This window comes from Platichthys flesus, chromosome 10 (assembly GCF_949316205.1).
Source record: "Platichthys flesus chromosome 10, fPlaFle2.1, whole genome shotgun sequence".
Lineage (NCBI taxonomy): Eukaryota > Metazoa > Chordata > Actinopteri > Pleuronectiformes > Pleuronectidae > Platichthys > Platichthys flesus.
The window spans coordinates 4,524,619-4,546,979 of NC_084954.1; the positions used below are offsets into that span (position 1 = coordinate 4,524,619).

A 22,361-nucleotide genomic window follows, 5' to 3' on the forward strand; every position below is an offset into this window, starting at 1 on the left:
AAACAATAAAAGATTTATATTATTTAAAATTACTGAAAACATATCAATTCACATCATATTTTTTAATTTATTTTATAGCATAAAGTGATTTGAATTAGAAAACAGTGACACACGTCACTAAACCCATACATTTTATGAAGGGTTAATTCATTCAAACTGGAAACCCTGGTTCCTCAAACTAGACAAATGCACAACAAATTCAAACACTACACACAGATAATCTTCACTCATAATATTCAATGTAGAGTTAGTGTGGTTGGAGTCCTGGGCGAGATAGAGAAATGGAATCAGAAGCACACAGAATCTGACGGTGAAAAGATCTGGACACACAATCTGCTCCAGGCTTCACGAAAATATCTCCACAGGTGAGAATGTGGGAATTGAATAGTTCAACGTCCTACAGAAACCACTGGGAACTCCCGGGTGGGAACAAGCTTCCAGGAAACCCCGTCTCTACTGGTGGTGCACGTCCTTCCAGTAGTTGTCATACGCCTCCTGGAACATGTTCTTGCAGGAGATTTTAGCTTTGAGTTTGGAGCAGATGAGGAAGGAGCCGCCCATCTTCCTGTGGAGGGAGTAGGTTTCCTCAGGAGGAGGCGTCAGGCGCTCCCTCAGCATCACGGGGATCAGGCTGTGGATGCGCTCGGTGGTGCTCTGAGCGCCGAAGTCAAAGGGCTCCTCGCAGGAGAAGGCCTCGCCCAGGATCATCACGGCGTCCACGTGAGCGCTCTCCATCGCCTGAGGGTGAGACACGAGGAGTTGATGATACACTGATTTGATTCAATTCCACAGTGATTCCAGTTTGTTGTTGTGTGCAGTTGAAACAATGATGTTTCTCACCTTTGACTCGTATCCCGTGAGGAACTTCATGTCTCTGGATCTCTGCAGGACGCCCTCTCTGTCCTGATGTGCAGCTGCCTTAATGATCTGGTGCGAGAAGGAGCACATTAAATAAAAAATACTTTAAATCTCATAACACTTTCATTATGTCTCATTCCAGATATGAAAGACAGTCACTTTTCTCTATGTAGAAACATTTTTTTCATAACTTTTTGGTATTGACTGTAGTTACATCACATTATTGGAGAGGCGGTGGTGGACTAGTGGCAGAAAAATTGGACTATGGGCAGAAAGCTACGGCCATCAGACCGGAAGGTCTCTGGTTCGACTCCTCGCAGTGACAATAAAAAACCTACCTGGATGGATAAACCCTGGATCTGTTAAAAAAGTCCAAAGAGCACTCTCCCTACCCCACTGTCTAAGTGCCCCTGGGCAAGGCACCTAACTCCCCCAACATCTGCTCCCCGGGCGCCGTGCATGGCTGCCCACTGCTCTGTGTCCTCCTGTGTTCACCAGATGGGTCAAAAGCAGAGGACAAATTTCCCTCATCTGCATGTAGTGTCACTGTGCCTGTGTTCCGGATCAATACATGTATCTTGTATAATGAAAGTTTTGTCACGAAATGATTCAAGAAAGTTTTTCTAAAAAAGTTAATATTCATTAATAACTAGAAGGAAACTGTTCAGATAGTTGGAATGGAAGTTTTTAGAGTGTCTCACCTCGATGTACGTGTCAGTGAAGCTCTTATCAAATCCTCGTGTTGCTCCGAAATCCAACAACGCTACCTGAAGGCAAGAAACAGGAGAAACAGACCAATTAGACAAAAAGGTTTAAATGTACAAAACAGTGTGTTTATTATTGACAAACCGAAGGTGAAGTGACCTTGTGCGTTTGTGGGTCAAAGAAGAAGTTGGACCAGTTTGGATCCGTCTGCATGTATCTGAACTCAAACAGCTCCCTCAGGCATAAACTCAGGATCTGCTCACAGATCTGAGGAGAAGAAGGAATAAGGAGTCACTCTATATTGAACTGAACTATTATGAAGTGGGAAACGAGCTTCATGATGCGCTGTACCTCATTCCTGAGCTCCTGGGACAGGTCGGTGGCCTGGTCCAGAGGGAAGCCCGGCACCAGCGTGGTGGTGAGGACGTGCTGGCTGCTCAGCTCCTCGATCACATCGGGCACGTAGAAGAACGGGTGATCTGTCAGCAGCTCCCTGCAACACAGAGAGCAGAGTTAAAGACACACGTTACCAACATGTAAACACGGAGAACACGTCAACATCAAAGCACTCCTGGGTCATCGGGGTCGTGACTAAGATTGATCTAACAACTGCTCTCAGGAACTTCCTTTGTTTGGCCACATGGGGGCAGTGGAAACAAGTTGTACAACACAGCTGATATCACAGTTAAGGTTGAGACATGTCTAAGCAAACTAGAGTCGGACCGATATGGATTGTGGTCCCTGTTCGAAACCTATGTTAGGGAGTGAATATTTTGTGATTACATTATATTGGCTAATATATATACACAAAATGAAATGTAATCTTTTGAAGATACGTCTCCATATTAAGAAGCTAAAGGCAAAAAGTTTGGAGAACAATCTGCACCACAGGGGGTCACACTTTTTAAACTGTGTCCTAGTGTGTGTGTGTAGAACAGATACATGTGAAGGACTCACTGGAACTTTCTGGCACATTTGGCCTCCCTCACGTAGTCACACTCCAGCGCCAGCTCTCGGCTCATGACCTCGATCAGGTGCTCGGGGAACAGACCTGTGAACCAGAGGATACGGACAATGGAGCGGCTGCAGCAGGTTAGTGGGTCGGCGTTGGAGACGACAACAAGCACGCAAAAGCAGAAGTTATCACAAAAATGATCCAAATGTTACCTTCAGGCAGCGCGTTGCTTAAACTCAGAGCCGTCATGATGTTGTTCACGTCGCTGTCGATACTCTTGGCGACTCCAGGATACTGAAAGAAGAGGTTTGACGGTGTGATGGTGAAGCTCACTGGTGCCTCAGGGTTTCATCTCCTCACTCACCTGGATCTTCATGGCCACCTCCCGGCCGTCCTTCAGCCTCGCCAGGTGCACCTGCCCGATGGACGCCGCCGCAAACGGCTTCTCCTCGAAGTACTCCAGCTGCTGCCTCCAGTCTGGGCCCAGGTCGCTGCTGATGGCTTTCTGCAGAGAGAGAGAGAGAGGAGCCGGTCTCATCCCTGAACTGAGCGGTGGGTGGATCATCACAGATCTGAACTCTACCGTCATCTGCTTGGTCGGCATGAAGTCGGCGCTCTGTCGAACTCGCTCGAAGATTTTGGCCAACTGAGGGTTGATGAAGGCGTCGTCTGAGAGGAAGAGGAGGAGAAGAGGGACGCTGAGAATGGTAAATGGTTTTGTATAGAACTCTTCAAGTCTTGATGACCACTCAAAGCGCTTTACAGTACAGTTTTACATTCACCCATTCACACACACATTCATACAGTGCATCTATGCGCAGCAATTAGTTATTCTAGGGGGGGGGGGCATTCAGGGTTCAGCATCATGCCCAAGGATCAGACTGGGGATCGACCTGCCGACCTTCAGGTTGGAGGACGACCACTCTACCCCTCAGCCACAGCCGCCCATGGATGGTCAGAGATAATTTGCTGTGAAGGTGCATCTAAAGCTAAATGTTGGTTAAAGGAACTCAAGAGTTTATTTGAGCTTGTCTGTGCTTCATGATGTTTGAATGATGTAGATGTGGAGATAATATAGCTCATTGCACTTTTTGTGCATATGCATGACAAATATGTAAAAGTTTAATATGATATCAATATAGTTGAAAAGACAATTGCACCTCATTGGCCATGTTCAGTAAAAATGACAAAATGATCTATAAAAAAATAAATAACTCAAAATGATTTACATGAAAGGTGCAGTTGTTTCTGAGCCACAGAATTATGACATTTTTAATAAATTAGAGTCTTATTCACACATGCAGCCGTTAAAGAGAAACAATGGAGAGTGGTTTTTCTGCTATATAATAATTATATATATAATATTCACATTTTTTGCTTTGTTTTTGGTCTCAAAACAATTTAGATAATTTCACAATAATAATTTCTTACTGACCGACATGACTTATAAATTATAAAATCCACTAACATTGTATTTTCTGTCTCTTAAGACTAGATGATGCTGGTGCTTTATTGTTCAGGAAGACGCTTCCTCTGCGACCTGATGATTCTCCTCGAGGGAGGGGGGGGGGGGGGGGGGCTGTCCAGTCCGACAATAGCTCCTCTGGAATGGCACTTATTGTTCAGCGGGCCCGGGGTTTATTTTCGGTGATGACATTTCCACGTTGGTAAAAGGGAACTTGTGTGTTTGCCAGAGTCTGAGTCAGAAACACGATGAAGTGCTGCTGAGGCATCAGTTCACTTTCTGTGTTTGGCCTCTGATGAAAGCTGCACCTTTATTTCCAGGGACACATGAGACTTTACTGTCCATAAAGTGAGAAGTCCTCTGTGTCCTGATGTCCCCGGGTCATGTAACGTTACTTTGGGGACGAGGCACTGAAGACAGACTCGTGTTTAATGGGACATTCTTTTCTCACCTTGAATGCTGAGCATCTGTCCCAGTTTCAGAGCCGCGCCTCGGACTTTGCAGAGCGTCCGTACGATTCTCTCGGCGTTGGCTTCCGAGAGGAAGGCGCTCGAGTTCAGGACCGACTTCTTATCGTCTAAAAGAATAAAACGTATTTAACATCAAGCACAGATTATTGGCAATACCTCCAATATCAGACTTTAAACTTTTTATTATCTTTCATCTATTCATTAAGTAATGAGGTGGAAATCCTGTGGTTGAAACAAACAGTCTGTGGAGGTGTTTTAGAAAATCTTAATAAACAGGAATATAATGGCGCATGTTGCCGACTGTGTTGGTCAAACAAAGTCCAAAGGCGGATTATCAAACTGACTTTGTTTGACTTGCACTGCAACTATGAGTTATTTCATATCAGCACCAAACTGGGACTGATATGAAGCCTGAAACTTCCTCTGTAAGAACCCTGCACTGACATGTTGCTGTTTGATTTAACTGTTCAAACTCCTCATGCTCTTTGTTATAAAGAATTCTATGATTGCTACACACTGTATGTAAATTATACTTTCATATATTCTATGCTATTCTATGAAATCCCAGCACCATTGGATTTCTTTAGATTTTATGATGTTGGAGGACACCACACTTCCTGTAAAACACTCAAACAACGATGAAAAATGATAAAATATGATAAGAAATTTGATAGTAATATAGTAAATATATAAAATAGGTTTACGTTAAAAAACCTTTACAAGAATGAGCATAAATCATTGTTTAAATCCAAATCAATTTTCAATGGGTGACATTGATTTTGAAGCCAATTTCACAGTTTCAGTGAAACATAAATTAATTTCCTTTGAGAAGAAAAATTAAACCCTTTTGACATGAAACTGAATTATGAACCATTTAACAACAACAACAACACAACATCCTTGTGTCAACACCTTGTTGTTGTGGCTTCCAACTCTTCTTGGCCACTTCAGCGATCGCTCCGATCCCAAGTCCGACGGCCAGACCTGCAAAAAGAAATGAAAATGATAAATGATTCACAAACTCTCTCAGCTCTGCATCTGATAACGGCAACTTGAAAAGAGGCGATAACAGCAATCAACATCCAGAGGTGAGTTCAGCCTCTGAAAACAAGTCTGAGGAGTCCTGAGGACACGTCTCCTCAGCTGATGATGGTCTGTAGTTCGAATCCAGCTCCAGGGTCATCAATGCAAATCCTCTCAGCTATTAAACTTTGATGTCCAGGGAAAGTTATCAAGTAATAAAACAATAAACGTGTAAAAGGTTGTGGCCTTGTGTAAACTCTGCTGTGACCACATCCTGCTGTGGAGGGAGAGTCAGCGTCAATATCAGAACAAGTTCAAACTACTGATGAAATTATTCATTCAGGATTATCACAAATATCTCGAGTAGATAAAAGTTTAAGAATCGGATTGTGAGTCATTTTATTTGTTTAGTTAAAAGAATCAGAGTGAACTCAAACATTAGACGAGACCAGAATCCCATCAGGACCCATGAAGTAAAAACGAATGGTTTTTATAATCACTGATTCATCTGCTGCCTATTTCAAAACTTTGGTGATTTGTTTGATTCCACACGTTTTGCTGCGCGTGCACCTTCTCTCGCTTCACATTCATCAAGATCTCAGCCAGTAAACTGACACTGGTTACACAGCACTGGGGCAACTGAGGGTCAGACGCCTTGCTGAAGGGCACGCTGGAAGTAGCTGTAAATATTTACCTTCCACACAGTTTCTGGGCTCTGTGATTCTGAATCAAAAACATTTACCTCCAAAATTCATCAGCCTTCCTAAGCGTGTGACCGGCACCTTCCTCTCTCGGGCCTGTTCACTGAGCTGAAACAGAAGAAGACTTGATCTTCCAGAGCAGCACTGAGCAGGTGCAGCCATGAACCAATGAAAGATGTGAATACCACTTGTTTGTGTTGCTTGTTGTCGGTTTTCTTGGCGCTTCGGGCTTTGGCGATGTCCTCTGACGTCAGCCCCCCCACGGTGGAGTTGTCCTGGTTCAACAACCTGGTGTGTCCGCAGAACAGCCGCCTGGACCAGTACCTGGGGTCCTTCAGAGGTTCGGTGCCGGCTCCACCGCGGCAGGGCCCCCCCCATCCTCCGTTCACACCGCCGGGGAAACGGAGGCTGACACACGCCGCCATGGTGGAATATCTGTGAAGCGTGGTTCTGTGGACGTCCTGAGGTTTGCTCAAAGGCTCCTGGAAGAAAACAACAAGGGACAGTTAGAGAGAAAGATACAAATACAGCAAAACTGAAAACAATGATTCCACATAATTCAAATCTGTATTAAAGAGACATATTTTACTACTTCTGTATTTACAGGATGTTTTTCAAGTCGTCTGAGCCTCTGAATTGATTTTTAAACATTTGGTTTGACTCTAATTATTCTTGTGTATTTACAAAGGCGCCCTGGGATATGCTTTATTATTATTCACCATTATTATTGAAGGGAGATAATTCAGAGTTTATTCTTGTCAGCCGTTCATCTCTTCCGCTTTAAATTCATTTTCCCGTTGGTCTCTCCGTTATGTCATAGTTTTTCTAGCATTTTAAGCCAAACTGACCTAAACAGTCATTTTTTTTACAATCAACTGATCAACTTAAAATCACAGACAGGCCTTTTCAGAGCTGTCAAATATGAAGGTGGTTCAACCGGCGCCTGAATGAGAAAGTTATCGCAGCTCCACCCGAAGCAGCACCTCACAGAATTAGGGGCGTAAATTGGATTTATTTTATCGGACCACTAATCCCACAGACTGTCTGGACCGAGGGCGTCTCACTCCCTGAAGGTCAGCAGCAACTGATGTAAACGTTATGTTGCATTCGGGTCCATTAGAGATTTAATGTAGTGCCCTGCAATAATTCAAATCAGAGAAATCTGAGGGCGACACGACCTTCATGTATCAAGTGAGAGAAGTTTCAAGGTGGAGGACTTGTGCAAGGTGAGAGAAAAAAAACATCTGTGGGAAAACAACAATGAAGTTATCAGACGCCCACATCAGCTGAGTCCCTGTGGGTTTCTCCTCCAGCGTCACCCGCCTCCCAGTCACTGCTGTGGGTGTTGATGAGGAGACGCTGGCAGAAACAGACAGAGGAGGAATGGGGCTGCGTGTCTGTGAAACTCTAAACCTGCTCTGCAGCAGCGTGACGGGCAGATGACGACCCACTGCTCACCCTCGCTGACCCGCCGGTCAGGGCGCCTGGCGGGGCTCTGCAGGCCGCCTGGCTCACCAAGGTCAAACCCCTCCGCACCACAGCGTCCCCTGTCATGGTGTCGTCCTACTCAGACCTGCAGGGACAACACAGACAGACACGCCTCTGAGCAACAGGTGGTTCTTTAAGGTTGTGATTTGTCATTCATTTCCCAATTTGGCTTCGATACACATCTATCTGTGTGTGGTGTTTGAGGAACCATCGGTTTCTGTGCCCAGGCTTGTTGGATTAAACATGATTACACATCCACAGCATGCTGGGGCAGAAACACCCAGTCAAACACAGATACCAGTGTAATGTTAACTGGGTGATAAGAGCAGAAAGTCAGAAACAAGCACTGGGATGAATCTCTACACCAAACCTGAGAGAGTAAATAAAACAACATTGGATGTGCTTTGACTAAATGACTGACAGGGACAGAGACACAGAGAGAGACAGAGAGACACAGAGAGAGACAGAGAGAGAGAGAAGGAACTCACCAGCAGAAGTTCCCTCAGCTCTGGGAACGAGCTGTGATCATCATGCAGCTGCAGCTTCACTTCTCCTGGATTTCACTTCTTCACGTCAACACGTTGAGCTCCGGCGCTGCAGCGACGACACGCGACTTGTGCAAAGTTCAGCCGCAGGACTCCGATCATCAGCTGGTGGGAGAGACCGGGAGAGACTGTCAGTGTCTGCTCGGCCACCGCTGACGTGTCCCCGCAGGGCGGTCCCTGAACTGCACACGTGCTGCGTTCAAGAGCAGCCCGGAGTTCCCAGGGAGCACAAATGAAGTCCTATTCAGAAGTAGTAAGTTTTAAAACGATATTTAACAAGACGAAGACCTACACACTTTAAAAGTTATAACTATCAGGAGAGACCTTGAACAAGAAGAGTAAAAGTGAGTTGTGCTTAAAAAATACAATGCTTTTATTCTGAAATGTGTCTTTCAGATTAAAATCAACTCAAAATATGACATTAATGTAATTTAAAGATTCTGTCATCCTGGCAGACCATTTATATTAGATTTATATGTTGCTTTGTTGTACAAACATCAATCATCCTTTCTGTATTTATGGTGTAAATACTGTTTGTTATCTAAATGCTAACATGAAACCATCTCCATTTCCTTTTTTTAAATTTAGAAACATTTAAGTATTGAGAACTACTCTCAGTCACCAGTTTATTAAGTCAAAAAATAAATAACCGCCAGTATTTCTGTTACTCAGCTTGTCCTCGCTGATATGGACTAATACTCAGACCTCTCTGTAACAGTTCATATTAAGGCCTTCATGGGTTAGGGTTAGGGTTAAGGTAAGATTTACAGCAGGATTGTTTTACTAGATTACATGAGTGTGTTCCTAATAAACTGCAAACTGATTGTATGTGGATAACATTCAGCTTCCTGGAAAATAAGGAAACGATCTTACTTAGGGAACGTGAATCACTGCTTCCTCTTCTGCTTTGTCTCTTCACACTGCCGACGTTTTTCAGGGCAAATAATCGACTTTACATTTCAGCCTGTGTTCAATCAGGTTGGGTGAAACTTTATAAAACTATTTAATTTATGGATTATTGACACTTCGAAGATGGGAGCATCTGAGGAGCACTTGAAAGCAGCATACCTCATCCCACTGTGAGCTGTGACTGATCCAGGCCCATTAGAGTTTGGCTTCAGCTGCTGATGCTAAGTGAAAGATGAATCACCTTTAATTATAAAGAGCAACAACACTTATAAATAAATAGAGCAAGTGACCAAGGGGTAATTCCTCTGTGATATCACGGCTCTGATCGGATCAGGTGATGCTCAGTGTAACAATGAGGAGAGCTGCTTGTTGTGATTGTTTATTTCATATTGACATGAATAACAGCTGTCAGTAAGCTGCTGTTACATGACACATTGTTTATGAATGGTTGGATGACTCAGATGTATCGCACAGATGAAAAATACACAACTTGTGTGTTAAAATAGTTGTCATATCTTTATTGATTCAAGAATTTCAGGAATTAATAGATGGTGTATTGAGTTGTTTATACTTCAGGGCTTCTAGGTTCAATCTGACGTCCTCATTATGTCACTTAAATAGATCGCGATGATAACAGAAAGCTGCGGGTTTATAATTAAATAAATTGTAGGCCGGTGAAATTAACCGTTAAAGGCTGCGTCAGGGTCTGATGGCCGCCTTCAGCTTGGGGAAGAGTCGGAGGGCGTTCTGCGTGGTCACCTCCATCACTCTCTCCAGCGACACTCCTTTAATTCTGCTGATGTACTCGGCGCTAACAGAAATGTTTTTGGGCTCATTTCTCACCTGCAAACACGACACAAAGAAAAACACGAGAGCAGATTTAAGCCATTTATGTAAAAAAATGAATATAGAAAGGAAAGAATATGTGGGTCAGAATTTAGAGGAAATATAGATTTTACCACCAACTTCTGCTAAATATACTGAGTTTGGATTTCAGCATTTGCTTTATTCTGAGGCACACAATATCTCACCTGCTTCTCAGGACCCAGAGCAGGTGAGTCAGTTTCCAGACAGATGTTCTCCAACGGCAACTGTTTCACAAGTTTCTGCTTCTTGGTGGAAAAAAAAACACACAGAAATAAACCGTCATCAATCATTAACATATAAAGTGATAACGTCAGCCAGGGAACACCAAGTCAACACGTGTGTCCCATGTTGTGTGACCTAGAAATATTCACATACAAACAGCAAGTATATTAAAACAATTTCTGACGATATCAGTGAAATATTTAGAGTCGTTCTGGAGATTTAAATGCAAAATGAGAATCTGTGGGTGAGTTGTGATACTGGTGGACCTTGTAAAGCAGGTTGGGTATATATACAGTGTGTATTTGACATTTAAAACCGCTCTATTGTACCTGTTCACTCCGAATAATGGACGGTGGGATAGAGAAGAAATAGCCAGCCTTCACTCCCTCCATGGCGACAGACGGTTTCCCATCGAAAGCATGGAGCAGGGCTTTTTCGACACCTAGTGACATTTCAGAGGAACTGCAGTTTACTTCTCTGATGTCCAGGTGAAGGATTCATCCACAGGCCATCTGAGAAACCAAACTGCTCACCTTGTTCCTTTAGGAGATGGATGGTGGGTCGTCCTGCCGACCGCGAGTGAACATTTCTAGAAATATATCACAAACGAAACACACTTGTTATAGAGACTGCAAGATATTAATTTAGGTTTACAGTAGATCTTTATGGGAATTCAAGACACAGATTAAAAAAGCAGTGTTTATGTTTTTATATCATGTATTACTAACAGAGGGAGGTCCAGCTCCTTGGCTATCTGCGCCTGACGGATGAGGACCTGCCTCTGAGCGTCTTTATCGGTCTCACTTTTGATATATCTTGGTGTGAAATCCAAACCAACCTTCAACAAAAACAAATGTTAGTGAACTGTACCATACCTGCAAAACAACACCCGGACAGAAAACTGCTATTCAAGTCATGACAGAGGGAATCTTTACCTCCCCGATAGCCACAAGGTGGTCTTTGTATTTCTCTATGATGGGTAGAGCTGCATCTAGATCCTGTGAAAATGATAGAACCAAAAATAATTCATTCCAAGACCGATATTAAAACAAATCAGAAATTATCAACTGAATTGCAGTGTTGTCTTTTAAATGGTTGGTTAAGAAAAAATATATTATCTTAATTACTTCTAGTCGTACTGAGCCATGTAGATAGTGTGTCTGTCCCTGTGCAAGTTCAATGGAGGTGAATAGACGTGTGTGGTGCTCAAAGCATTGAACATTTAAACAGACCAATCATTAGCAACATGGATTTCTAGAAAGGATGCCCCCATTATTCTAAAATGAATCATTACACATTAGTTCTGATAATGTCTTTAGTTCAGTGTAGGTCATCAGGTTCCTGAACTTCATTCAACTCGTGACTAACAACCCTCCTAACACCTGTCTTCCTGTCTGGCTGCACTTTATTTTGAAAAATGTGACACATTGGTTACACACACGGTGCACTAAATATACACACACACTCCATACAGTTAAAGTTGTTACTTAATTTGTCACAATGCACCTTTGAATGTGTATAGCTTAAGTTTTGTATTTTATTTTATATTTTTTTTTTTCATATTAAGCTATTTCTACTTTACTTTTATTTTAATTTAACTATTGCACTGCTGAGCGGTTTCTTCTTGTCCAACACAGACTTGTGTACTGTTAAACTCTGTGTTCAACTGCATATGACAAATAAAAGTTAAAAACTAGCTCGATATCACTCAGTGGTTTGAATGAACCGACCCGTGGGAAGTGGTCAGTACCTGAAGGGAAGCTCCTCTCTGCTGCTCCGGAGAAACCTCTTGAACGGGGTGAACTCCTAAGCAGGGAAAAATAAAACCTGGAAACCTACGACAACAAGAACAAGGTTAGTGCTCACGTGTCCCATCACGTTTAACTGGATCCATCTTGTCCTTCCATCACCTCTGAGACAAGGAGATGATCTTTTCAAATTCCCCAGCATGCTCTGCAACGGCCAACAGCGCCAACACTCCAGCCTGAGGGCGGGAAACAGCAGATGAATGAGCTGGACATGGACAATAACAACTATTCTGTTGTATTCTAGAATCAGCTGACAGGGTTTCTCACCTTCTTGGAGTTCTCAACCACTTCCTCTAAGTCCTGGCGATGAAAAGAGAACAGTGAACACAACTTGGGACATTGATATTATCTATAAACTACTGTTATGTGTTTAAATACCTGGTCGAAGTCCCGCGCAGAGATGTGACAGTGACAGTCGATGAAACCCTGCATGTTCACAACCAAAACATGCCCACTTCCGGTGAGAAACTCCAACTGCGCATGTGTAAAACAACGTTAACGACCGGGGCGCGAGGTTTAGAACGCGGCGTCTGCCGGGAGGGCGGGGTTCTCTTCAGGCTGAACTCCGATTGGTTGAAGCTGGACGACGGGATCAACAAATTAACAAATCGAGCATATCAACAATACATTCTGTTTACTTCCGCATCGAGTGTGATCACGTGACTCTTCTGCAGACACTGTTTATCTATCACATGATTCCTGCAGGTTCATTCCACCCGGATCATCGAACCGAGCGCCCCCCCTACCCCAGCTGACATGGGGACTTTCACGGTGTGCTCCCTGCTGGTGTCGGTCCTGGTGATCGGAACCAGCAGTGTGACCAAGTATGAACCCAACTGGGATTCTATCGACTCCCGGCCGCTTCCGGAGTGGTACGACCAGGTGAAGTTCGGGATCTTCATCCACTGGGGGGTTTTCTCTGTGCCCAGCTTCGGCAGCGAGTGGTTCTGGTGAGTGTCCACACGGTTCAACCTCATTTTAATTGATTATATTCGTATTGTAATAGAGTATACAATACTTTACTAACTGGGACTTGGTTAAATTGGGAATTGGGGCCAGTTCTAGAGAGAGTCAAGAACAAATAAGTTAAATTTTGTCGCTTTTCTGGAGCTTTCAGGCATGGTCTTCATCAGCAGGTGGAGCTGCACATTTTCATTGTGTTTCAATTCATACATTTTCCATACTTTCTGTGCACTTCCTTCCTTGTCTGTGTAAAGTCTGATCATCTGACTAGCCACAGCTCCAGAACGGGTTTCAAACTGGTTTGCTCGACTTCCTCCCTCAGCCCCATCCACATCAACTGCCAAATGGAATCAACACAGGAGAGATGTGCAGACATAATAGGTTCAGTGGTTTGAACCAGCTGCTAGTGAAGATCACGTGATGAGACTGAAAGCTCCAGAACAGCTGCTAAAGGAATGAAGTGGATTAAAACATGTTGGATAGTTAATCCACGAAAAATTATGATTCATCAACTCGTCATAAAATGTTATTCATGAATTTTTATAGGATAAAACAGTTTATTGGCTTTCCTCTATTTAAAAGACATAAACAGTATAAAACAAAGCACAATATTGTCACCCTGCCTTTTTCCATTTTCAATCAACCTGTTGTATTTATATCCAAATAGTACCTTTCACTTTTTTATCAATTTATTTGAGGTAAATACTCATAGATGAGGTGGATGGGGGGGAACTCTGCCTCCCTGTTACAGGTGGTTCTGGCAGGGGAGAAAACTGCAGCCGTACGTTGACTTCATGAAGAGGAACTATCCTCCGGACTTCAAGTACCAAGACTTTGCTTCGCAGTTCACCGCCGAGTTCTTCGATCCCAAAGAGTGGACGGACATCTTTGCGGCGTCGGGGGCAAAGTACATCGTCCTGACGACCAAACACCACGAAGGTGCAGTGTGTGATCCTGTGATTCAGTATGCTCCACCTGTGTGTGGGCAGAACATAATCCCACATACTTGGAGCACTAATGCTGTTATTTCTACAGCATATAAGATAATTTTTTTTAAATAAATGTGTAGGTTTCACACTATGGGGTTCAAAAACCTCCTGGAACTGGAATGCAGTGGATGTTGGACCCAAACGAGACCTGGTGGAGGAAATGGCGAGCGCCCTCCGCGCTAACAGTGACCTTCGTCTGGGGCTGTACCACTCCCTGTTCGAGTGGTTTAATCCCCTCTACAAGCAGGACGCTGCCAACGTATACAAAACAAACTACTTCCCGACCAGTAAAACTCTGCCTGAGCTTTATGAGCTCATCGTCAAGTACAAACCAGAGCTGCTGTGGTCCGATGGGGACGGGGATGCACCTGACACATACTGGAACAGCACTGGTTTCTTAGCCTGGCTCTATAACGACAGGTAATAGGAGAAAAGAAAAACACAAATTCATCCTGCCAGAGGAAAACGTCACTCGGTTAAAATGTTTTTTTTTTGCGTGTTTGTTTGTTTTTCCCACAGTCCAGTGCGAGACACCGTGGTGACAAACGACCGGTGGGGTTACGGCACCATCTGCCACCACGGGGGATACTACACCTGCAACGATCGCTACCAGCCGGGACACCTGCTCAAACACAAATGGGAGAACTGCATGACCATTGACTCAAAGTCCTGGGGCTACAGACGCAACGCTCCGCTCAGCGACTACCTCACCATCGAGCAGCTCGTGGCGGTGAGATGGAAAATCCCTTCAACCTTTTGAGAGGTTGTGTAACTGCTGAACTGAAACCGAAGCATCGGGTGGAACTAAACGGATTATTGGAAGATATCAAAATTTGGGGCGAGACAAAGAAACTATAAAACTGATCTTAAAACTATCAGGAATGCAACATATTTTATTTTGTGAAGAATATATGTATATGTTTTAATTAGTAGCCCAACAGTCCCCCTGTTAATAGAAATTAAAACCTAACAACTCCAGGCAGCAGTTGGTTGAAAGATTCAGAACAAGCGACAAAAGATGAAACCACTGTTTCATAGAATACAAATGTACAGACAAGGAAGGAAATGGTTGAGACGACCACATTTAAAAAAAAAGAAGTTCCAGGTTCTCCTTAAAATTCGGGTTCTCACACATTACTTCATTTTTTTCCCTGTTTCTTATTAAGAACACAAATACGTTCCCCCTCCCCCCCCCTCTCATCCTGTTTATTTTCTCCATTAATCAGAGTCAAAAAAGCTCATTAACGATTTCCTAGAAGCTTGTCAACATATTTTAAATACTTAATGATCAACAATTCAAAACCCAAAGATTTTCAGTTCTAAAATATAACCATTAAGTCTTATTCAAAGGCCATGTATGACTAATTGACTGAGAGACTGTGTTGTTGTTGTGTGTGTCAGTCGCTAGTAGAGACCGTGTCCTGCGGGGGGAACCTGCTGCTGAACGTCGGTCCCACACACGAGGGCAGAATCTCTCCGATCTTTGAGGAGCGCCTGAGGCAGATGGGTCAGTGGCTGAAGGTGAACGGCGAGGCCATCTACAACACGACAGCGTGGAGAGTCCAGAAAGACAACGGCACCGCGAACGTCTGGTAGGTTCTCATCCATGTTTGGTTTGCAGTGATCCGACTCACAAACCAACACTGGAGTTAAAGTTACTGCAGGTTTCAACCAATAGAGATTTGATCTTCAACAGGTACACAGCCAGGCCACAGGAAAAAGCCGTCTTTGCCATTTTTCTGGATTGGCCCAGTAATGGATCTGTGATTCTACATGATCCTGTGGTGAAACAAGGAGTGACTCAGGTAAGACATATATCTACATCGGTTTTTATGGAAACTGATCAATACCAAGAAACTCATTAGAAAAAGATAAGTAATGTCTCCATTTGTCCACCAGAGGTCACTAATGAGATTTCCCAAGTATCGGTCAGACTCAGGGTTATGATATCACAGAGTTTAACAGAAGGTGTTTATTTTTCTTTTAAACCATGATGATGTTAGTGATCAATTAGCTTTAAAGGTTTTAGTGTTTAATTTAAATGTTTTTTTGAAGGGAGTTACTTATGTTTTAAAACCGTTATTCATCTGTTAGATGCGATCAATCCCATGATTCTAATTTATTTATTAAATTACATTACATGTCATTACAAAGCTTTTAGCTTTTGTCCAAAGCGACTTACATTTTTAGAACACTCAGCATTTTATGAGGGGCCATTTAGGGGTTCAGTATCTTGCCAAGGACACTTAGGCATGCAGATGGGAAAGAGTGGGATTCGAACCAGCAACCTTCTTGTTGAAGAACACCTGCTCTATCCCCTAGGCCATGCTCTCCCGATCTCATATTGTAGAAGCTGATAATTCCTTTTGAAAATAAATAATTTGAATATTTAGCTGTTTTTTTTTATGAATCACTGATCTAAACATGTAACAAAAATTGTAGATTTTACATAATAAATAAATAAATAATTGGCAGCAACCTCCATCATACTAGTGGTGAGAGAAATGATTGTTCAGTATTTAATTAGCGGCTCAGCACATTGGCACTCCCTTCAGACCGCACTCCAAGATCCAATAACCGGAAAAATGAGTATGACTGGTAATTCCCCCTCTCTGCCAACATGTCGCCCTCGTTCAACGTGTCGTCTTTGTTCTATAAAAGGTGGTGCTGGTCGGCCACGGTGCTGTGCAGTGGGCACCAGTGCAGCCCAGCGGACTGCGGGCGCTCCTGCCCCCGATGGCCTTCATGCCGGCGCAGTGGGGCTGGACGCTGAGGCTGACGGGAGCCACTTAGAGGGAAACCAGATCACTTGAGGAGGAGCTGGAGGCCCGGAGAGGGGACCAGCTTTAAATCACTGAACACAAACCTGTGACGTGAAATCACATCCGTCCACAAATGAGTTCAAATCTGAGGCTGAGGGGGGAAATGTTTTTTAGTTGTTTTTTTTGCGTGTGTTGTCTTTTATACAAACTGACATGAAGGGACTTAACAATAATTTGTCTGTAGCTTTATTGCTTTGAAACTTAAAGAAATTATTTTAAGATAAATATTCATCTGCAGGGATAATGTGACAGATGTGATCTTTATATCATGAAAGATGAAAACATTCTTTATACGTTTATACGATTTTTATTAAATATTTGCTGCTTTTCTGTCATTTTTTTAACGAGATTTTTCTGCGGCCTGATGAATGTGGTGATTTGTTTGATTTGCACTATGGAGGAATTTTTAAATAAAACAAATAAAGCTGTCGAGCGTCTTTTTCATGATCTAACACGATTCTAATTTAAAACAGGCCGAATGAGAAGATCATTATTGATTATTGATTGTATCAGCTCACCTTTGACCCTCGTGATCACTGGGATGGCTATGAAGCACATTCCCCGCATGTTGAAAACCTCCCTGGTAACAAACGCTCATTCTAATCATCGAAGGTAATGCATCTCTCTAGCGCCCCCTGCTGCTCGCATTTTCAACCGCACCGCAACTATGCGGGTCCTTGTATCGGCTGACGGCGCAAATAAAAAAAAAAACGACCTCTGCTCTCCAGCTGCGCACATCTGGAGCAGGTAAACAACAACATCCCTCTCGTGCATATAGAAAGATCTGCGTGATGACGTAATGCGCGTGTGGCGTCTCATTGAGTCTGCTGCTCCGCCTCATTTTTTGTTCTTCTCCAAAACCCCCGCAACTGTGCGTGAGTGCCCCCGCATGCACGAGCTGCGGCGGCTGCAGGTGTGTGTGTCACCTGAGCTGCGGAGTTCAGTGCAGGGCACAGCTCTCTGTTGTGTCTGCTCCCCGCTGCACGCCTTTAAAGTGGGTGGTCCCTCTCCTGCAAATGTTCCATGACGTGTGGATGGGGGGTTTGCAAGGGGTTCTCACGTCCGTGCGTTTCCCCCCCTCAGCGGGCAGGCTATCCCCGGCTCATGACCGCGAATCCCCTGCATCACCACAACAACACGAGGGACAGATGCAGAGGATGAGGCTGAATGTGAAGCTTACACACATGCAGTGTTGCAATGAATATTGTTATAGTATACTATGAAATACGTTAATTTAACATTTCATTTAAACGTATTCATCCATAAATATAAGAACATAAACATTTTCTTTGTTTTTTGTCAATACAGAAATATATTGATATTTGATACAATAGATGATTCGTTTAATATGCATTTTATTTTTCTTCGTGATGAAAAAATAAATGCAATGTGATCCTTAAAATGTTCATAAGGTTTGTTTGAACAAGCCCAAAATACATTGTTTGATATCATAGAAGATTTATTAGCTAAACTGCATTTTATTCCCATGATTAACCGTTTGGCTTAAAGGTTCAGTGTGTTGAATGTAGTGACATCTAGTGGTGAATACATGACAGAGAATCTGTGGCAGGTTTCAGTTGTCATGAAAACTCAAAAGCAGTTTAGTTTGTCCAGTCTGGACTACTGTAATAAAACATGGCGGCCAACGTGGAGAGGACCCGCTCCTGATGTAAATATAAAGTATTAAAATATAAAGAGACCATTCAAGCGTAAAGAAAACATGAATTTGTACAACTTCAACAAACTAGGATTGTTTTATATTAAATTTCTTCCATTGGATTCCTTTCACCTGAATCTTGTGAAAAGCAGGTGGCATCTTACAGTCTAATATTTAAAGCTTTAACACAGAATAGAAGCAGCAGACTCTTTTAAACCAACTCTATATAATGTGCTGGTGCTCCACTGGAATCTTAATAAAATCTTCAAACTGAATCAGCCTCTTTGTCGATGCACATCCGATTCAGCCCAGTTTCCTTCCCAGTTAAACGACAGGTTTTATTCTCTCATATTACACAAGCATTACACTAAATTTCAACATGATTCACATCCTTCAAAAATCTAACTTGCATTCTGACCACACAAATCTACTTATATAAGAATACACCCCCCCCCCCCCTCCATCCATTCTCTCCAAATAAATTTGCAGAGCTAATCTTTGGATTTAGACGAATATTTGAGGCTTTGTTTGAGAAACTCTGCAATTTCCTCTCTGTGCGCTGAAGGTGAAATATAATTGGATGAGCCTTCATATGTTTAGATGGTTTTGTGGATAAGCAGGGAGACGGGGGGGGGGGGGGGGGGGGGGAGCCCCTGCAGACTGCTCTTAACTGTACCGGGGGGGCACTGGGAACAGCAAACCACCATTTCATCATATTCAGGCATGCATGGTCACTTTCTGCTCCAGAGAAATTCCTTAGATATGCTGTCAAATCTCTTAAAATGTGAGAAAATGAAGCAAGAAGTTTAAGAACACAATTATTAAACATTATCTTCTCTCCACTTCCCCCTGTTGAAGCCTAAATATCCCAGATATTGACGTTACCCTCTGTCGCTTGTGACCATTTCCTTTGGAGCCGGACATTGTACAGTCGTGATCACGAGGAGTATACACACCCGACCCATCAGGAGCTGGTCTCAGCTGTCAATCATGACGTTTTATTCTCTAATTTCATGTCTATTCATAGTGTAAGCAGCTTTATTTTCACCATATGAGCACATCTGTGTAACCTGTAGCAGCGTTTGATCCCATGTTCAACGTGGCTCATTCTCTGCAGTCCTTGAGTGCTGTGATCAGTGGTCGTAATTATATATGTAGACAGGAAACTGGGAACCTGGTACAAGCGTTGGCGTGGTCGCCATGGAAACACACACACACACACACACACACACACACACACACACATCATGTCAGTTTATTTCCAGGGCACTGCTGTGATAATGGCAACGAGCTCGCATGCCTGGTTTGAGAGGCTCTCACTCAGAGAGACGGATAAATGAAATGAGGGTTAATTGATCCCAAGGAAGGGAATATGTTTTTTTTATTTATTTATTTAAATCAATTATTAATGCACGGAGGCTGGCAGGGGTTTGTCTTTGTGTGTGTTTGAATCGGCTGCTCGTTCCAGCTGCAGTGTTGAGTGTCCCCTGGATACGATATCTCAATCCACCAGTTGACAGCAGGAAGGAAAACCTCATTCCTTCCATTCATAAACATGCCCCCCCCCCTCCCCTCCCCCCCTCTCTCTGTGTTGCTCCCTCTCTCTCTCTCTCTCTCGCGACTCCCATGAGCCCTGCCACTAATAATATCATTAGAGGCCTGCTAGTAGTCAGGTGCATGTGTGGCATTCAATCACATGCAAATTTGTGGTGGATCTGAGGCGGTCAGCGGAGGCGCGGTGCAGCTTTGGATCATGGACGTGCCGAGCGGTGTGGAACATCCCGGGGGACAGACCATTATATTTATAGAGACGGGCGACTTGACCTTCACTGCACATAGAGTATCAGCCATTTTAGTGCTGCTCCTCTAGATACTGAATCCAGCCTAATGGACCTCAGCTGCACTGCAGATTAGTTAGCTTCAACTTCATCGTCGGCTTGTTAGAGGCTGTATCTAATAATAGCTCCCTGCAATTCCATACTGTGGAGGGACTCTGTCAATACATAGTCTCTGTGTTCGCCGCTGTGTCAGGCTCCCGGGCGAGTCGCAGCTCTCCAAAGGAAACGCACTGTGAAATTGCAGTTTTACTACGCAGCAAATAAAACTCCTGCCGTTCGGGTAAAAATCGGGAACTCGGCGGTGAAGTTCAACTATAAGTCGGTACATAAGTCTCAGGGCTTTGTTCTGCTGAGTAAGCTTTATATTAAGAGTAAGGCCTCTGTTAAGTATGCCTTACCCATAGTAAGCACAGCTGGTGCAAGCCCTAAGCCAAGGACTCCTATTCATAGAGGCTCCCAGTTGTTCTCACCCGATGGCACAGGGGGAAACTGAGGAGGATGGTCAAAGGAGGTTAGGTATTTATAGTTGTGTAAACTATATTGTGTTAAAAGGCCAAAGTTCCACACATGTGACCCTGAGTGATCGTAAATCACATTTGAAATCAGGGAAAGACCTTGTCTGCTGCGTTGAGGGGAACAAATTCAGACTCGGACAAATTGTAATGGAAATAAACGTTGGCAACAGCTTGTCAGCAGTTAACTCAAGTGAAGTCCAGTTTGTCAAGAGGTCTAACTGTAGCTGGACAAGTTGCATCCCGACAGGTTGCACCCCCGACAGGTCGCCGGTGAATGGTTTGATAATACAAACTGTAAGGGGAACTTCTGAAAAAACAGGTAACAAATCAATTCTAAAAGGTAAACAACTAAATTCAGCAAACTGCTAAACTAACAGCAATTTTGCACGTGTGACTTACTCTGCTCAACATTTCAACTTTAAGTCAATTGATATCCTGCTATACACAAAACTGAGTAAAATAATATAGAAGTAAATGCAAATGAAGTGGATCCAATTGATAGCATTAACATTTACCATATACATGCAGGGAATCGCTCAAAAACTTTCAGCTTGGATTTTGGGGGCAGGTACTGATATTTCAGCTGATAATGTAAAAATAAGAAAAAAGAAAATATCCAGTGCATCTCAAGTTGTAATTAGGACAATAGTTCTAATTGTGGCTTGATATTTTCCAGTAACCATAAACCCTATTATACGTAGCTAAAAATAAAAAGTAAACAGAAAAACAAATAAAGAGATCTTTAATGTAGAAAATAAGAATACATTATGTCTGCATTGTTTTCATACCTGCAAACTCAAACAAAATAGCTGTGAAAGAACTATGAATATATGAGTCGGGCTCTACTAAATACTACATTTAAAATAAAACATTAAGAAATATTAAAATTACCAATTGTAAATTCCAAAACTTGAACTTGATTCATAAAAAATCTAAACTCCTGGTGAATTCTTCTTGGGCGGGGGGGTTCAGATCCAGAGGAGTTGTTGCCTAAATGTGGAAACGTCTCCATGTCACGCTGAACTCGTGCGTCTGATTCACAGGATGAGGTCTGCAGCTGCACATAATCTGCCGTATTGTCCTAGTTTCTTGCCGTGTTAATGACACCCTCATCACAACTCTCTCCATTCACAAAGCAAATCCTGTCGTGACGGGAGAGAGCTGCCTCTGAACGGGCTGTGGGTGTCTCAGACGTTTGGAGAACATGTCTAATTCTTTTCATCCGCTTCCTCTCCATGTACACGCTGAATGGGAGCATGCTGTCAGAAATGTACATTCAGGGTGGCCGCACCGTGTGATTAGTTTCTTTCAAAGCGTCTGTAACTTCTGCAAATCCTCCTCTGCTCTTGCATACATCCACACACACACACACACACACACACACACACACACACACACACACACACACACCGTCCAACAGATAATAATAATAGTGAACGAATATGTGTACCTTTGTGTCTTCCCCCAGATCATACAATTCGTGGCTAAAATGATAAAAGGGCTGAATCCAGAGAGGTGATGCTTAGCTCTTTACATCATGACATCCGCACTGTGTGTAGAG

General features: G+C 43.2%; 3 protein-coding genes across 4 annotated transcripts; 1 reads left to right on the forward strand and 2 right to left on the reverse strand.

Moving 5' to 3' along the window:
* Positions 1-43: 43 nt before the first annotated feature.
* On the reverse strand, positions 44-8,377 carry LOC133961390 (atypical kinase COQ8A, mitochondrial-like). Its single transcript, XM_062396477.1, has 15 exons — positions 8,154-8,377; positions 7,636-7,750; positions 6,363-6,659; positions 6,219-6,285; positions 5,366-5,437; positions 4,435-4,560; positions 3,102-3,187; positions 2,883-3,023; positions 2,731-2,812; positions 2,521-2,614; positions 1,915-2,056; positions 1,723-1,830; positions 1,560-1,625; positions 841-927; positions 44-738 (listed from the first exon to the last, which is right to left on the reverse strand). The coding sequence occupies exons 2-15, from the start codon at positions 7,729-7,731 to the stop codon at positions 454-456; spliced, it is 1,749 nt and encodes a 582-aa protein (XP_062252461.1). The 5' UTR covers positions 7,732-7,750; positions 8,154-8,377; the 3' UTR covers positions 44-453.
* A 1,244-nt stretch (positions 8,378-9,621) lies between these two features.
* On the reverse strand, positions 9,622-12,584 carry LOC133961829 (putative deoxyribonuclease TATDN3). Of its 2 annotated transcripts, none has more exons than XM_062397176.1 (10): positions 12,395-12,584; positions 12,284-12,316; positions 12,119-12,192; positions 11,959-12,043; positions 11,144-11,206; positions 10,937-11,046; positions 10,742-10,797; positions 10,538-10,650; positions 10,151-10,228; positions 9,622-9,962 (listed from the first exon to the last, which is right to left on the reverse strand). In XM_062397176.1, exons 1-10 carry the CDS (start codon positions 12,446-12,448, stop codon positions 9,819-9,821), a joined length of 810 nt encoding a protein of 269 aa, XP_062253160.1. In that variant the 5' UTR covers positions 12,449-12,584; the 3' UTR covers positions 9,622-9,818. The 2 variants fall into 2 exon arrangements, with proteins under 2 accessions (XP_062253160.1, XP_062253159.1); XM_062397175.1 differs by having other exon boundaries at positions 10,151-10,231.
* An 84-nt stretch (positions 12,585-12,668) lies between these two features.
* On the forward strand, positions 12,669-17,219 carry fuca2 (alpha-L-fucosidase 2). Its single transcript, XM_062397172.1, has 7 exons — positions 12,669-12,966; positions 13,731-13,918; positions 14,049-14,388; positions 14,488-14,698; positions 15,370-15,560; positions 15,665-15,773; positions 16,630-17,219. The coding sequence occupies exons 1-7, from the start codon at positions 12,773-12,775 to the stop codon at positions 16,759-16,761; spliced, it is 1,365 nt and encodes a 454-aa protein (XP_062253156.1). The 5' UTR covers positions 12,669-12,772; the 3' UTR covers positions 16,762-17,219.
* The last annotated feature ends 5,142 nt before the right edge of the window (positions 17,220-22,361 follow it).